Genomic DNA, 18,233 nt, shown 5'->3' on the forward strand with positions numbered 1-18,233 from the left:
ACTTGTGCCTTGTTGATGGTGGACAGGCTTTGGGGAGTCAGGAGGTGAGTTACTTGCTGCAGAATTCACAGCCTCTGACTGGTCTTGTAGCCACAGTATTTATATGACTAGTCTGGTTCAGTTTATGGTCAATGGTAACCCGGGCCCAGGATGTTGATAGTGGGGAATTCAATGATGGTAATGCCATTGAATATCAAAGGGCGATGGTTAGATTGTCTCTTGTAGGAGATGGTCATTGCTTGAGACTTCTGTGGCACCAATGTAACTTACCTCTTGTCAGCCCAAGCCAGGTCTTACTGTGTTTGGACGTGGACTGCTTCATTATCTGAGGATTGCGAATGGTCCTGAACGTAGCGCAACCGTCAGCGAACATCCCCACTTCTGACCTTATGACGGAAGGAAGTCATTGATGAAGCAGCTGAAGAGGGTTGGGCCTGGGACACTAGCTGAGTTTGGCAGAAAGTCTGCTCTCCTTATTTTAAAATGAGAGCATTTGAAACTAGAGTACTTATAAAACTTAGGTTTCAACATTTCCAAAATACTTTGAAGGGCTGTACCCACCAGTGGTGTGTTTCACCGGTACAGCTTATTGTTATCCTCTGGGTCTTAAGTTTCCTTTTGTTAAAACCTTTCAAACCTCGGGCAATGTCTTCAAGGCACTTGCAAGGGGTTTCCACTCACTCGTCAGCTTCAGAGTCAGTACTGAAACTTCTTCAACTTTATTCCATACAATCCCTGCAGTGGTCACTCAGCCTATCCTGTCTGCACCTTACCCAGGTCCATTCCCCCACCCTATCCCCAGAACCCCACCTAACCTGCACCTCTTTGGTCTATGGAATGAAATTGGAGCATCCGGAGGAAACCCACACAAATACGGGGAAAAAGTGCAAGCTCCATACAACTGTCATCCAATGCCGGAATCAAACCCGGCTCCCTGGCGTTGTGAGGCAGCAGTGCTAACCACTGTGCCGTCCTAAAACAATGGTGCCAACTTAGGTCGATGGCTCTCTGGCTAGGTCTCAGTAGTTTTTCCACACATTGCGGAAAATTTAATGCCTCTTCACCAAGCAGAGCTTCACCGGTTTCCTGTCTCCTCAAAGTCTCTTCACCATCGGTGAGGTCACCATTCTTTTCAACTCATTATGGCTGGGATGACTTTTTCAAATAAATTTAAGTGTACCCAATTTTTTTTTCCAATTAAGGGGCAATTTAGCGTGGCCAATCCACCTACCCTGTACATCTTTTACAGCTGTGAGAGTGGGTATCACATATACACAGGGAGAATTGTGCAAACTCCACACGGACAGTGACCCAGGGCCAGAATCGAACCTGGGTCCTCTGTGACATGAGGCATGGGAGCTAACCACTGCGCTACCGTGCTTCCCATTAATAATAATGGTAGTAATCTTTATTGTCTCAAGTGGGCTTACATTAACACTGCAATGTAGCTACTGTGAAAAACTCCTAGGCGCCACACTCCGGCACATGTTCGAGTACATAGAGAGAGAATATAGAATGTTCAGATTATCTAACAGCACGTCTTTCGGGACTTGTGGGAGGAAACCGGAGCACCCGGAGGAAACCCACACAGACACGAGGAGAACGTGCAGACTCCACACAGACAGTGACCCAAGCCGGGAATCGAACCTGGGACCTTGGAGCTGTGAAGCCATAGTGCTAACCACTATGCTACTGTGCTGCCCATTATGGCTGAGATGTTTAGCAGTCTTTCATACCCAAACAAATTCCATACAATGGACACACATGCTTTGTTGAAGGCCTGTTGAAGAGGTGGGGGTCACGTGACCTAACCCTCTGGTTTGCTGAAGTTAATATTGCCTTGTTGAGTTGAATAGCTCAGTCTGCCCTTTGACGTCTGTCTAGCAGTCCACAAAGAAAAGAGCTCTGTCCTGGTTGGACACCTGACCCCATCTACACTGCTCCTGTTGGAAGCACTGCACCATCGCCTACAAGGTGGATTCATCTCTGCATGCCTAGCTCATGTTGTGAAGTCAAAACTACAGAAAAAGTGAATTCTACAACATTAGCTTTCAGCCTGATGATCTCAGTGAAGAAATACCACACTGGACGTTGATTCTGGACCTCCCATGAATCAATATTATTTTGTGAGTGATCTCTGTACTGTAAAATCTTCTTTTCTCTATCCCTTTCTTTACAGAGTGGGGATGTGATGTTGCGAAACCCCCCCAACACACGTTTTGAGTGTGTGCAAATAAACTAGCCCATTGAGTTCATCCTATCTCGAGCTTGCTGCGGGATTATTAATAGAAACTTAGATTGCTCAAAAACTGTGGTGTTGGGGAAGTACACCGCCACTTATAAAGGGGAACAAAATAAAACACCTTTCTGTTTATGGGTGGGTGGTGAGAAGAGAAATTAGTGTTGTTTAAATTCATTTGTCCATAACATGCAATTTCCTTGACCGCATTCTTGATTCTGTGTAATCATATTCCCGATCAATAAGTTAAACTGTCTTCTTAACCCGAGCAATATGGAACTTCTAAATAATGTAAAATGTTGAAATAGTGAATAATAGTGTAATGTACAAAATAAATACATGTATAAATAATGAATAATGTATAAATAATGAATATAGAACTTATAAATAATCTTTAGCAGGTAACTGCTGAAGATAACAAAAGGTGCAAACTTTCCTTCAAGCGAAGTTACTACCACAATATAGAACTTATTTTTACCATACCGTTAAAAGTAAACAGGAGGAGATGGTAGATGGACACGACAAAGGACTTTGGCAAAATGGTAATCACCACTCAACATTTCTGTTCACATCACAGACATGTGTGTGTAGGGGTATGAAAGCTATTTATATGCATGGAGGGAAAGTCAGGAGTTTGGTACAAGCCCATGTCAATGCAGTTAAAGGTGAAGAGATCGAGGGGGCTTCAAGCCACATCAATCATCACTATAAATTAAATACTGAGTAATGTAGCTAACAGAGTGCTGTTGGAGTGAGCAGAAGACATTATGTACAGAGCTCTTAGTCAGAAGATATCATGAGTATTGGGCCGAGATCTGGTCACTGAGGTGCAAGGGAATGTACAAGCCTTGCAGAGAAGGATCATGAGGCCGTCCTTCAACACCAGGAAAGACTGGGAATCTAAGTGAGGTAACGGCTAAAGATTAAAGGTGCAAACTTTCCTTTAGGCGAAATCACTACCACTCACGCTGTTTGCATTAATCACAGATATCATGCAACCCTTTTGAGTTCATCCATTCTCAAGTTTGCGGTGAGGTTATTAGTAGAAAATTGGATCACACATAAACCGTGGGGTTGGGGAAATGCATCACTACCCATAACGAGAGCTACAAGTCGAAACACCTTGTTATTTACGGATGGGTGGTGAGAAGAGGAATTATAGCTGTTCAAAATAAACCCTCTCCTGTCCGTAACATGCTATTTACTTGACTGTATTCCTTGAATCTGTGTAATCGTATGCCGGATCAGTAAATTAAACGTTCTTCTTAACCTTCATAATGTACTGTTTTTTTTTAGAACAGTACAACACAGAACAGGCCCTTCGGCCCTCGATGTTGTGCCGAGCCATGGTCACCCTACTCAAACCCACGTATCCACCCTATACCCGTAACCCAACAACCCCCCCCCTTAACCTTACTTTTTTTTTAGGACACTACGGGCAATTTAGCATGGCCAATCCACCTAACCCGTACATCTTTGGACTGTGGGAGGAAACCGAAGCACCCGGAGGAAACCCACGCACACACGGGGAGGACGTGCAGACTCTGCACAGACAGTGACCCAGCCGGGAATCGAACCTGGGACCCTGGAGCTGTGAAGCATTTATGCTAACCACTATGCTACCGTGCTGCCCGTAAATAATACCTTTCAAAGTAAACAGATGGAAGAGGTCGGTGGCCACTATTCAACAATGTTGCAGTAGTCAATTGCAAAGACAGCACTTACAACAAATCGGCTATTTCAGGCAGTTTGAGCAGCTGTTCTCACCATGATAAAAGCGCAGTTTTGTGGTAGGGACAAGTCAGTAAGCCCTTTCGTGATTTCTGTGAATCGATCGTACCCACCACCATTTGTAGGCCGCCTCTGCATCACTGTCAACTTTTCGTTTTGACCTGTCAAGCTTGACTTGCGAGGGGGTGGGGTAAGAGCAGTGAAAGGAGGGGTAAATGACGGACTGCTCCTTCTTGTCCTGTGCCACATTGCCCTCAAGTTCCAGGATCCCAATCATCAGGTACTCAAGGTTGGGGGTCCCGACACCCTGAAGCTTTGCAGCAAACGTTAACCAATATCAGAATATAATTCAGCCCAAACTAGTTAGTTAATCAACGAGTGTAAAAACAAGTTCTCATTTTAAATTGTCAGTCACACTGCGTTTTCGACACAGCAACCAAATTGCCGTGACACCAACATACCCACTGGAGACTATAGTGATACAATAATATTGGCCTCTGACACATCCTCAATTTTCTCTGCTCTACCACTGGCAACCGTACTCCAGCTGCCAAGGCCCTAGACTCTGCAATTCCTTCTTTAAGCCACTTCACCTCCTTAAAGTTGCTCCTTGAAGCCTATCACTTGGACAACGCTTTTGGTCATCCACCCGAACATCTCCTTACGTGGCTCAATGTCAGATTTTACTGATCATGCCCCATAAAGCACCTCCGTATGGTTTACTACTTTAACGGTGCAATATGAATGCAAATTCTTGTTGTCGCGAGGACAAAGGGCACCAGGTCGAATTGGGAAAAGTCACGTTTAAGGTGGGTGGCGAATGGGGGAGATAGGGGGGAGGGAATTTAAAAAACCTGGGCTGGTTTAGCACAGTGGGCTAAGGCAGTTGGCATGTGAAATGAAAAATGAAATGAAAATCGCTTATTGTCACGAGTAGGCTTCAATGAAGTTACTGTGAAAAGCCCCTAGTCACCACATTCCGGCGCCTGTCCGGGGAGGCTGGTACGGGAATCGAACCGTGCTGCTGGCCTGCTTGGTCTGCTTTAAAAGCCAGCGATTTAGCCGAGTGAGCTAAACCAGCCCTCACAGTGTAATGCAGAACAAACCAACAGCGCAGGTTCAATTCCCGTTCCAGCCTCCCCGAACGGGCACGGGAATGTGGCGACTAGGCGCTTTTCACAGTAACTTCATTGAAGCCTACTTGTGACAATAAGCGATTATTATTGTTATTATTATTAATCATTTTGAAGGAATGGGGACAAACAAGATGGCCGAAATGGTCTCCATTTTCTGCTTGGATCTGGGGAAAGTTCCCACTCTGAACTTAAATATTTCCAGTTCTGATGAAAAATCTTCAACTTGAATAATTTCCTGTTTCTCTCTCTCCACTGATTCTGCCAGGCCAGCTGGGTTTTTTCAGCATTTGTTGTTTTCAGCACATTCTCAGTCAACGGACGAACTATAGTAAAGTTCTTCTCCTGAGTTTACAGGAAAAGAACAGGTCGTTTGACCCAACTGATCTATGCTTATACTCCACAGAAGCCTTCTCCCACTCACCCTAATAATATTTCCAACATTGTTAGCCGTTGTTTATGATTGTGTTAATTATTGCTTCCGAGTCAGTAGTTTCTGGGATCACGCCCCACTCCGGAGACTTGAGCACATAATCCACGTGCTCAGCCCGGAAAGCTCTGGAACAGTAAAGGGGACACTGTGAGGAGCAAAATCCCTGCAACAATAGTGTAGAGCAGGGAGTGTTCCAAAATTCGGAAGGAAAAAGGCTGAGCTCAGGGGTGCCTGGTTTGAAAAGAAGCAAGGTAGTGCTAAAGGTTCATGGCACATCGTGCTTACGCAAGTCCTTTCCGTAGTAAAATGGCGGAATGTTTCACGCCACGGCAGCTTATAATGAGAACACAGAGTGATGGAGTTCATCGGCGGAAAGGTTATTTTGTCCAAGCGAATAAAATTGAGGCAAATATTGTGGTCCCAACTTTCCGGAGTACAATGGAGGGAAAACACCTAACATCCTGCAAAGTGTGGTGCGGCCAGAAAACCTATGATAAGATTGTGGAGATAATTCAGGGCCACTTCTCAGCTAAACTGGTCACCGCCGAGATGTTCAGGTTCCACAAACATAATCTACGAGAGGGTGAATCAATTACACAGTTTATAGCTACATTGAAGAAATTAGCTGAATAATGTCAACTTAGAGATGCCTTGAATGACACCATTAAAGACAGACTAGTGCGTGGGTTAAGGAAGTGAAGCTATCCAAAATGGCTCTTAATAGAAAGCAACGCAAGCCTAAAGAAGGTGTTAGAAGTCGCAATCTCTATGGAATTAGCAGCCAAGGAGACTCAACAATTACATTTGAGCACTAAAATCCATAACATTTTGGTGGAGATCCGAACACAGATGCATGTTCGAAATTGCTATCGGTATGCAAAATCTGGGCATACAGCAAAAAGTCTTACAACACCAGGTTAAAGTCCAACAGGTTTGTTTGGAATCACTAGCTTTCGGAGCGCAGCTCCTGCATCAGGTGAGTGATGACCTGTTGGACTTCAACCCGGTGTTGCAAGACTTCTTACTATTCCCACCCAGTCCAATGCCGGCATCTCCAGTTCATGGGCATACAGCAACTAATCTCTAGAGTAAAGATGCAAAATGCAAAAACTGTGGTGAAAAGGGACATATCAAACATGGGTGTCAGAGAAAGAAACAACAAGTTTCAATCAAGAATTATAAAATGCAAGAACCAAACACATCAGATGAAAAATAGAATCGAGGGAAAGTATCAACGTGATACGAAAAGGGCACGAAAAAGGACCAGAGTCACAGTCAGATGATGAACTGTCGTTGAACACACTGGCCATTGTGGGCACAATGAACCATTACCGGGTCACTCCTTTATTAGATGGACAACTGGTGGAAATGGAGGTGGACACTGGAGCAACAGTTTCATTGGTACCAGAAACTGTTTATCAAGTTAAACTACAACATAATCTCTAGATAAATGTGGATCCAGATTCACAACGCTATTTGACAATTGTGACACATAAAGGGCTATTTAGAGAGAAAAGACTTCCATTTGCAACATGCCCACACCTACGTTGTTCCAACATGCCATGGATCAAATTCTAAGTGGACTAGAAGGAGCCCAGTGCTACTTGGACGATATCTGAGCTATTGGAAAGAATGAAGAAGAGCATCTTCAAAATTTAGATGCTACACTCCAGATATTAGAAGATTACGGACTATAAGTAAAGGAGGATAAATGTGAATTCTTCAGATCTTTTGTTGAACACCAGGGGCAGGTCATAGATGCAAAGGAACAGTAGAAATCATAACTGAGGCACCTGTACCTCGAAACATAAATCAACTTTGATCAGTTTTGGGCTTATTAAACTATTATGGAAGGTTTTTCCGCATATCCAGCAACTATTCTGAAGCCTTTCCACAACTTATTTTCAAAACAGGAAATGGAAATCAGTGCGAGAAGGCCTTCGTACAAGCTTAGGAGGCACTTCTAAAGTCAGAAGTCCTGGCACACTTTGATTTGAAGTTACCCTTGAAACTGGCTTGTGACGCATCACCTTATGGGGTGGGAGCAATGGTTTCTCACATAATGCCCAATGGTGAAGAGAAGACAATAGCATTTGCATCAAGATCCTTGAAGAAAGCAGAAATGAACTATGCACAGATAGAGATGCAAGCTCTCGGCATCATTTTCGGAATCAAACCGTTTTACCAATACACACATGTGGAAGTAAATTTACTAACGGATCATCGGCCACCGACAATGCACGCCAGTATTCCATCTCTAGCAGCGAGTCGGATGCAGAGATGGGCGTTGCTGTTGTCAGCATATACACACACGATAATATATCGTCAATCAATTCTCCATGGGAACACTGATGGACTCTCCCGATTACCTTTACCTAACGAGTCGTCAGTGAATAGTTCAAGTGGTAATATTTTCTATTTTTGAAGAGATCCATAACACTCCTGTAACCACAGGATAAGTTAAGAAGTATACCAGAAATAATCCTCTAAAGTCAGAAGTTATGGACATGGGAATGACAAGGGCCACGGCCACTGGTTTAGCACAGTGGGCTAAACATCTGGCTTGCAATGCAGAACAATGCCAGCAGCGTGGGTTCAATTCCTGTACCAGCCTCCCTGAGCGGGCGCCGGAATGTGGCGACTAGGGGCTTTTCACAGTAACTTCATTGAAGCCTACTTGTGACAATAAGCGATTATCATTATTGTAGATTATGCCAAACCATTGGAAGGACAAATGTTTTTCATTGTGGTAGACTTGCGTTGCCAATGACCTGAAGTCATCATTATGAAGACAACATCCTCAGAGAGAACAGTAGAAAGGCTGGGCGAGATTTTGCAACATTTGATTTAATATTATGCCTACATCTCTAAACCGCTTAAGGATTTCCTCCGGGCTAGTCAGATGTTCGTCCTCTAAACTCTTTTTAAGTTCAACCAATTAAACTAAAGCAAACAAACTGAGGGACAAATTAAAAGGGGCTGTCCCTTAAAGGGGCAGTACCTTAAACAAAAATAAAGAACAAATGAAATTTAAAAACATCAAATCAAAAGATGATCAAGAGATCAATAAAGCACCTCAGACCCTGCAGTGCCTACCAGGGGCATGCTCCCTCGCCAGGGACACCCGGCTGTGAAGTCCCGATAACCAAGATATTGTTTAAGTACACCATGACTTTTGGAATTCCTTGTAGCAAGTTCTCCATCATCCGTTGGAAGATTGGCTATGCAGACGATATGGCAAAAGGTAATCTTGCATATTGGAAAAGTCCCTTGCGTGTTAATTATTGCACATTTCCTGGAGTCTTATAAGCGTTATTCTTATAAGGGTTATGGTGTTCGGGCCGGAAAGTGGAGCTGAGTCCACAAAAGATCAGCCATGATCTCATTGAATGGTGGAGAAGGCTCGAGGGGCCAGATGGCCTACTCCTGCTCCTAGTTCTTGTGTAATTCTTATGTAATTCTTCGTTTAGAATTATAGAACCCCTACAGTGCAGAAGGACGACATCTGGCCATTATGTCTTCACCGACCCTCTGAAGTACCCCACTCCCCTGCCCTATCCCCGTAACCTCAATTAACCTGCACATCCCTTGACACTAAGGGTCAATTTAGCATGACCAATCCATCTAACCTGCTCATCTTTGAACTGTGGGAGGAAACCGGAGCACCCGGAGGAAACCCACGCAGAAACGGAGAGAACGTGCAGACTCCGCACAGACATTGATCCAAGGTTGGAATTGAACCTGGGTCCCTGGCACCGTGAGGCAGCAGTGCTAACCACCGTGCCGTGCTGCCCGTTTAGTTCGTTGCAGCAAGTTCTCCATCATCCGTTGCAAGATTGGGCATGCAGACGATATCCCAAAAGGCAATCCTGTATATTGGAAAAGTCCCTTATGTATGTTAATTGTTACATATTTCCTGGAGTCTTGGTCGATTTCAAATTCTAGGTGAGCATGACTCAAGTCCAGCTTTGTATATGTGATGCCCCCACCAGCTTTGCGTAAAGATCTTCTATCTAAGGAATAGGATACTTGTCGAGTTGGGCTCCTTGGTTTATGATGAGTTTGCAATTGCCGCAGATCTTGATGGTGTGATCAGGTTTTTGGATAGGACAATCGGGGGTTCCTGTTCGGAGAACTATGCTGGTCTTCTGATTCCTAGTTCCTCCAAACATGTCAATTCAGCCTCGACTTACTGGTGTAGAACATATGGGACAGACAGAGCTCTGAAAAATTTTGGTGTGGATTCTGGTGGTCATGTAGATTTTTGGCCGTGACCCCTCGTGTTCAGCCCAACTCATTTTGAAAACCGTCTTTATACTCGTACAGGATCTCTTGAAAATTACCATCCGATATTTTAAACTCTGTTTTAGCTAATTTAGCTTTATGTTGAATACCAGTCCCTCCCCATGACGGTTGGCCCCCAATCTTCCACAATGATCATGGGCAATTGAGCAGACTGATGTTGATACGATACCGGTGTAGTTGTGGAACCTAATATCTTCAGGGTTTCCCCTGTTCAAATTGCTAACGTAGCCGCCGTTCTACTTAGTCTCAGAGACTGGACGCATCCTCGCAGGTTAGTTCACCCATCAACGTGGTTGAAGTGCCTCTGTCAGCCTCCATGTTCAATGGTCGGCCATTAACCAGAAGGACTATCTTAATGGGGGCCGATTGGGTCACTTTAACCATGTTTAACTTCTAAGTCTTGGATTGTTCCTCAGAATCTTTTGCTACTTTATGCACTGAAGTCAAGATGTGGGTTTTTAAAAACTGGGTACGCCCCGTCTGGCTCGGCAATGTGCTTGAACGTGACACTTCCAGTTACAATTAAAGCAAATGGAGTCTTTGCAATGGCACATCTCTCGAGGATGATCTCCCCCACATCTGCAACACTCAATAAATTCCTGGGCTGCCCAGGAATTCTTCTTTGCTTCTGTCCACGATCTCCCGTTCCTGGGATATGAGTTCAGTCTCCTCTGTGCCGGTCACTCAGGATCTCCGTCCAGCAGCCATTCTGCTCAAAAGATGATTCACCTCACCTTTCCGTGTGCACTGTAACCCAGAAGCGCCCTTTTTGGCACATTCAGTGGCTTGAACTATTTTGATTGTTTTATCTAGGGATATTTTCGATTAGGCCAATAATTTTCTTTGGACATTGAGTCTGTTCAGTATTTCCAGTTCTTGTGTACTTTCATTTCTGGTATTGTTCTTCTGATTTTTTTTTTGCCACTTCTTCAGTGCCTCTATGTCCTTTTTGTCATATGGAAACCAGAACCGAGTACAGTACCCTTAAGTCGGTATAACCAAGGCTGTTTACAAGTTTAACATAACTAGTCTGACTTTAAAAAAATTCCATTTGGGTGGCACGTGCCGCAGTGGTTAGAACTGCTGCCTCAGTGCCAGGGACTCGGTTCAATACTGTAGTGTTATGTGACTGTGTGGAGTTTGCATGTTCTCCCAGTGTCTGCGTGGGTTACCCCGGGTGCTCCAGTTTCCTCCCACAGTCCAAAGTTAGGTGGTTTGGCCATGTTAAAATTGCCCCTTAGTGTCCAAAGGTTAGATGGGATTATGGGGCTAGGGCAGGGGAAATGGGCATAGATAGGGTGATCTTTCAGTGGGTTGGTGCAGAATCGATGGGCCAAATGGCCTCCTTCTGCACAGTATGAATCCTATGGTTCTAGTCCTTTAGAATGATACCTTTCCATTTGAATATAGGACATCCCCACCTCTATGCTTTAGTTTTATTATTCATTCTCAGGATGTCGGCATTGTTGATAAGGCCAGCATCTGTTGCCCTTCTCTCATTGCCCTAGGATAGTGTTGCTGGGCGGCCATCTTGAACTAATGTTACGCTTTGATACAACCAAAGAACACCAGGTGACATTTGTATCTACTTAGCCCAGGAGTACCAAGATGAATTATAAACTACCCTGATCAAACGAGTCATCAGCTCCTCCTATAAGCGCACATAAGAATGCTGGACGAAGGTTGGGATTTAGCTGTGATATCTTCATTCAAATAGCTTGCCAATCCTGGTCATGGAGACAATAATAATCTTTATTAGTGTCACAAGTAGATTTACATTAACACTGCAATGAAGTTGCTGTGAAAATCCCCTAGTTGCCACACTCCGGCGCCTGTTCAGGTACACTGAGGGAGAATTCAGAATGCCCAATTCACCTAACAAGTCTTTAAGGACTTGTGGGAGGAAATCAGAGCACCCGGAGGAAACCCACACAGACACGGGGAGAACGTGCAGACTCTGCACAGACAGTGACCCAAGCCGGGAGTCAAACTGGGGTCCCTGGCGCTGTGAAGCAATAGTACCAACCACTGTGCTACCGTGCCCAAGAGGTTTCCGCAGCCATACAATTATATTGTAACCCAAGCTAGTGCATTCGGAGAGAGAGGGAGGGAGGGAAAGTTAACAAACAAAAAATTACATTGGTGAGATTAATCAGTACACAACTTCCTGTGTGACTAATACAGACACTGACTCACTGTGTGATGAGCGACAGCTTGCGTTAGAATATTTCTCCATGACTGGGGAGGGAAGGCAGTTTCATGGGAATCAGGAACTAGGCACAAAGCGAAGACAAGTGAAAACATACTGGAGGAATTTGCAAGCACCTAACAATCACACAAGGAATAAGGTAGAAACTGAAATGACTGCACCAAGGCAGAAATTATACAGGAATGTCAATGGGACTCACAGGACCCAGCTTCAAGAACCACTTCAGCTAGAATTCTATACACACTACCATCCAGTCATCTCCCTCTGCCAGCAACAGCAATGTGGGATCTTCCTGTGCACAAACTGGATACTGTGTTTCCGACAAGAATTATGACACTTTTAAAGTACCTCCTTGAGTGTAAAACACAGTGCTGAAGTTGTGAAATGAGCGCAACAGGAAGTTCTTTCCCTCAATGTGCTGTGGAGCTTTCATAAAGAACGCTGGTGCCAATTAAATATTAATAATCTTTTTAGTGTCACAGGTCAGCATACATTAACACTGCACTTAAAGTTACTGTGAAAATCCCCCAGTCGCCACACTTGGGCGTCTGTTTGGGTACACTGAGGGACAATTCAGAATGTCCAATTCACCTAACAAGCACGTCTTTCGAGACTTGTGAGAGGAAACCGGATCACCCGGAGGAAACACACGCAGACACGGAGAGAACGTGCAGACGCCACACAGACAGCGACCCAAGCCAGGAATCGAGCCTGGGACCTTGGCACTGTGAACAAGAGTGCTAACCACCGTGCTACCGTGCCGCCTTATTATTCACGAGTCATTGCCGAGCTGGAAGACGCATCGATGTTTAACCTCAGCATGCTTCAGTCTTCCACTCTGCGCTTTGAGCTGTTCACTCACACTAAGGTGCAGTTCCACAGGGACTAACAGCTTCCTCATTTCCCGACTAAGCATTCATCCATCTGAGTAGCGATGCCCAAGAGGGATAATCTACTCTCCGCAGGATAAACACTAGTTTCCCTCTTGCAGCTGCCTGGTGCGGGTCAATGGGAAGACGTGGAAACGGTTTGAATGCAAGAGCGAAAATATAGGATCAGCCGATGAAGTGTGTGCCTTCGGTCATTAATGATTACCCTCACCAGCTGCTGATGCTGGCACCCAAGTGCCAGGTTGACAAGGGCTAATTAATTACCTTGGGGGCACACGGTTGTTGTGATCAGTCCTCTGCCCAATAGCAGCTCAAGAGTGCATTTTTCATCATCTTCCCCTTTCCCATCCCTTTCATTCGCCATGTATAGATGAGGAGGGGAACAGGAATGAACAGAGCTACGATCTCACCAGCAGAAATTGACGGGGGTTTACATTCTTTACAATTTGTAGTTTACATAAGAACTAGTAGGGGAAGGCAGTTCAGCCCCTTGAGACCGCTCTGCCATTCAATGCAATCATGACTGATCTCACCTCAGCCTCAACTCCACTTTCCTGCCCTTTATCCATAACCCTTCAAGCCATTACTAATTTCAAATCTGTATATCTCCTCAAATTGACTCAAAGTCCCACATTCACCACCCTCTGGGGTAGCAAATTCCACAGATTCACACCCCTTTTAGAGAAGTGATTTCTCCTCATCACCGTTTTAAATCTGCTACCCCTTATCCTAAAACTATGACCTCTCGTTCTAGAATGCCCCACCAGAGGAAGCATCCGCTCTAAGTCTACTTTGTCAATACCTTTGATCATCTTATATCCTCAGTTAGAACTCCTCTCATTCTTCTAAACTCGAGACAGTAGAGGCCTAAACTGCTCAATCGACATTAAATCAAAAGCCTAACCCTGAAGGCCATAATTACAACTCAATGGGTTGTGCAAACACCAGCCTCCATGAATGAATACCTGTTCCTCATAGGTCAGTTTAAGAATGTAATTTTAGTTGTGGCTTACTGGGTAGCACTGTCTCTGTGTCAGAAGGTTCAAGTTCCACGCTGGAGACTTGAACATCAAACCTCGGTCATTGGCGGGTGACATTAAACCCAGGCCCACGCGGGGTGGAAAAATCCTGTATTGTTCTCTGAGAAACAGCATCACTAAAAGCAGATTATCTGATTGTCGCCACACTGGCGTTTGAGGAATCCTGCTGTGCGGCAATAAATGAGGAAAGGGTGTGGGCAGAGGGTGAGGGGACAGGGTGTGGGCAGAGGGTGAGGGGACAGGGTGCGGGCAGAGGGCGAGGGGACAGGGTGCGGGCAGAGGGCGAGGGGACAGGGTGCGGGCAGAGGGCGAGGGGACAGGGTGCGGGCAGAGGGCGAGGGGCCAGGGTGCAGGCAGAGGGCGAGGGGTCAGGGTGCAGGCAGAGGGCGAGGGGCAAGGGTGCAGGCAGAGGGTGAGGAGGCAGGGTGCGGGCAGAGGGCGAGGGGACAGGGTGCGGGCAGAGGGCGAAGGGACAGGGTGCGGCAGAGGGTGAGGGGACAGGGTGCGGGCAGAGGTCGAGGGGACAGGGTGCGGGCAGAGGTCGAGGGGACAGAGGGTGAGGGGACAGAAGGCAGACAGTGCGGGGACAGAGTGCACACAGAGGGTGAGGGGACAGAGGGCACACAGAGAGTGAGGGAACAGAGAGTGAGGGGACAGAGGGAGAATGTGTCAAGGGCCTGTCCAGGACAAGGAGTGGGCGTACAAAGGGGTGTTTGAAGTGAAGGGGTTAAAAAAAAGTCACTCACCGGCAGTGGGCTCCCGTGGCCTGATGTAGTCCTCGTACACAGTCCTCTGGATGAAGTTGCTGTACCCTTCCCTCCTGAAGAACCTGCAGACGTACACCTGGTTGTAGAGGCAGTTGAAGAGGAAGCAGCCTTTGACCAACCTGAGCATGGGCTCCCTCTGGCTCTGCTGCTTCACGTCCTCCAGCAGGACCACATTACAGCCCCGGGTCCGGCAGCAGAGGGACACACATTCCCTGGCCCTGTTGACAATGGGGGCTCCCAGGAAGGTGGCCCCGGCAGCCACAGAGTCATCGGTGTCCAGCACGAAGTCATCCCGACCCAGGCGGTACTGCTGCAGACACTGGTTGTGGGCGGAGGAGGGGTCCAGCTGCGAGAGAGCAGGGCTCAGCAGGAGGAGGATAGGCAGGAGCCTGGGGTACATGGTGTGGCCGAGCCGGAGAAACTCCCCTCAACTCAAAGACTGAAACTGAATGTGGGGCGCTGGCTACACCAGGTGAATCCGGAACTAGGGCAAGGCAGACTGCTCCACACCCAACACAATGCACAGACTCCAGCTCACCTACACAACAGGAAGTGTAACCCAACACCCTGCCCTGAACTCCACTCACTGCTAACTGAGCCAGGCTGACTACACTCATCACACAGTCACACAACGTCGATGTAGCAACAAGCGTCATGAACTGGAAACTTACACGTATCAAAGAGAGTCAGTTTGTGTGTGTGAGACCCTGGCCCCCAGTGAGAGTCAGTGTGTGTGACCCTGTACCCCAGTGAGAGACAGTGTGAGAGACTCTGGCCCCCAGTGAGAGTCAGTGTGTGTGACCCTGTCCCCCAGTGAGAGTCAGTGTGAGAGACTCTGGCCCCCAGTGAGAGTCAGTGTGTGAGACCCTGTCCCCCAGTGAGAGTCAGTGTGAGAACCTGTCCCCCAGTGAGAGTCAGTGTGTGTGTGTGACCCTGTCCCCCAGTGAGAGTCAGTGTGTGAGACCCTGTCCCCCAGTGAGAGTCAGTGTGTGTGTGTGACCCTGTCCCCCAGTGAGAGTCAGTGTGTGAGACCCTGTCCCCCAGTGAGAGTCAGTGTGTGTGTGACCCTGTCCCCCAGTGAGAGTCAGTGTGTGAGACCCTGTCCCCCAGTGAGAGTCAGTGTGTGAGACCCTGTCCCCCAGTGAGAGTCAGTGTGTGAGACCCTGTCCCCCAGTGAGAGCCAGTGTGTGTGACCCTGTACCCCAGTAAGAGTCAGTGTGTGTGGCCCTGTACCCCAGTGAGAGTCGGTGTGTGAGACCCTGGCCCCCAGTGAGAGACAGTGTGTGAGACCCTGGCCCCCAGTGAGAGTCAGTGTGTGTGACCCTGTACCCCAGTGAGAGTCAGTGTGTGAGACCCTGTACCCCAGTGAGAGTCAGTGTGTGAAACCTTGTACCCCAGTGAGAGTCGGTGTGTGTGCGTGTTCCTGTCCCCAGTGAGAGTCAGTGTGTGAGACCCCGTCCCCCAGTGAGAGTCAGTGTGTGTGACCCTGGCCCCCAGTGAGAGACAGTGTGAGAGACTCTGGCCCCCAGTGAGAGTCAGTGTGTGTGACCCTGTCCCCCAGTGAGAGTCAGTGTGTGTGACCCTGTACCCCAGTGAGAGTCAGTGTGTGAGACCCTGTACCCCAGTGATAGTCAGTGTGTGAGACCCTGTACCCCAGTGAGAGTCAGTGTGTGTGACCCTGTCCCCCAGTGAGAGTCAGTGTGTGAGACCCTGTACCCAAGTGAGAGTCAGTGTGTGAGACCCTGTGCCCAAGTGAGAGTCAGTGTGTGAGACCCTGTACCCAAGTGAGAGTCAGTGTGTGAGACCCTGTACCCCAGTGAGAGTCAGTGTGTGTGACCTTGTCCCCCAGTGAGAGTCAGTGTGTGTGACCCTGTCCCCCAGTGAGAGTCAGTGTATGTGACCTTGTACCCCAGTGAGAGTCAGTGTGTGAAACCTTGTACCCCAGTGAGATCAGCGTGTTCCTGTCCCCAGTGAGAGTCAGTGTGTGAGACCCCGTCCCCCAGTGAGGGACAGTGTGAGAGACTCTAGCCCCCAGTGAGAGTCAGTGTGTGTGACCCTGTCCCCCAGTGAGAGTCAGTGTGTGTGACCCTGTACCCCAGTGATAGTCAGTGTGTGTGAGACCCTGTCCCCCAGTGAGAGTCAGTGTGTGTGACCCTGTCCCCCAGTGAGAGTCAGTGTGTGAGACCCTGTCCCCCAGTGAGAGTCAGAGTGTGAGACCCTGCCCCACAGTGAGAGTCAGTGTGTGTGAGACCCTGTACCCCAGTGAGAGTCATTGTGTGTGAGACCCTGTCCCCCAGTGAGAGTCAGTGTGTGTGACCCTGTACCCCACTGAGAGTCAGTGTGTGAGAACCTGTCCCCCAGTGAGAGTCAGTGTGTGAGAACCTGTCCCCCAGTGAGAGTCAGTGTGAGAACCTGTCCCCCAGTGAGAGTCAGTGTGTGTGTGTGACCCTGTCCCCCAGTGAGAGTCAGTGTGTGAGACCCTGTCCCCCAGTGAGAGTCAGTGTGTGTGTGTGACCCTGTCCCCCAGTGAGAGTCAGTGTGTGCGACCCTGTACCCCAGTGAGAGTCAGTGTGTGTGACCCTGTACCCCAGTAAGAGTCAGTGTGTGTGGCCCTGTCCCCCAGTGAGAGTCAGTGTGTGTGACCCTGTACCCCACTGAGAGTCAGTGTGTGAGACCCTGTCCCCCAGTGAGAGTCAGTGTGTGAGACCCTGTCCCCCATTGAGAGTCAGTGTGTGAGACCCTGTCCCCCAGTGAGAGCCAGTGTGTGTGACCCTGTACCCCAGTAAGAGTCAGTGTGTGTGGCCCTTTTACCCCAGTAAGAGTCAGTGTGTGTGGCCCTGTACCCCAGTGAGAGTCGGTGTGTGTGACCCTGCCCCCCAGTGAGAGTCAGTGTGTGAGACCCTGTCCCCCAGTGAGAGTCAGTGTGTGTGTGTGACCCTGTCCCCCAGTGAGAGTCAGTGTGTGAGACCCTGTCCCCCAGTGAGAGTCAGTGTGTGAGACCCTGTCCCCCAGTGAGAGCCAGTGTGTGTGACCCTGTACCCCAGTAAGAGTCAGTGTGTGTGGCCCTTTTACCCCAGTAAGAGTCAGTGTGTGTGGCCCTGTACCCCAGTGAGAGTCGGTGTGTGTGACCCTGCCCCCCAGTGAGAGTCAGTGTGTGTGAGAACCTGTCCCCCAGTGAGAGTCAGTGTGTGAGACCCTGTACCTGAGTGAGAGTCAGTGTGTGAGACCCTGTACCCCAGTAAGTGTCAGTGTGTGTGTGAGACCCTGTCCCCCAGTGAGAGTCAGTGTGTGAGACCCTGTCCCCAAGTGAGAGTCAGAGTGTGAGACCCTGTACCCGAGTGAGAGTCAGTGTGTGTGACCCTGTCCCCCAGTGAGAGTCAGTGTGTGTGACCCTGTACCGCAGTGAGAGTCAGTGTGTGTGACCCTGCCCCCCAGTGAGAGTCAGTGTGTGTGACACTGTCCCCCCCGTGAGAGTCAGTATGTGTG

The 18,233-nt window shown here is 47.9% G+C and overlaps 1 protein-coding gene across 1 annotated transcript in view; it reads right to left on the reverse strand.

The window, feature by feature from the left end:
* Positions 1–15,408, reverse strand: part of LOC119956804 (kunitz-type protease inhibitor 1-like) — a 95,697-nt gene extending 80,289 nt beyond the window's left edge. The window contains 1 exon segment of the mRNA XM_038784243.1: positions 14,727–15,408. Within this exon segment, the coding sequence (XP_038640171.1) occupies positions 14,727–15,147 (421 nt within the window). The 5' untranslated portion in view covers positions 15,148–15,408.
* Positions 15,409–18,233: the final 2,825 nt, after the last annotated feature.

Source organism: Scyliorhinus canicula, chromosome 2 (assembly GCF_902713615.1).
Source record: "Scyliorhinus canicula chromosome 2, sScyCan1.1, whole genome shotgun sequence".
In the NCBI taxonomy this organism is placed as follows: domain Eukaryota; kingdom Metazoa; phylum Chordata; class Chondrichthyes; order Carcharhiniformes; family Scyliorhinidae; genus Scyliorhinus; species Scyliorhinus canicula.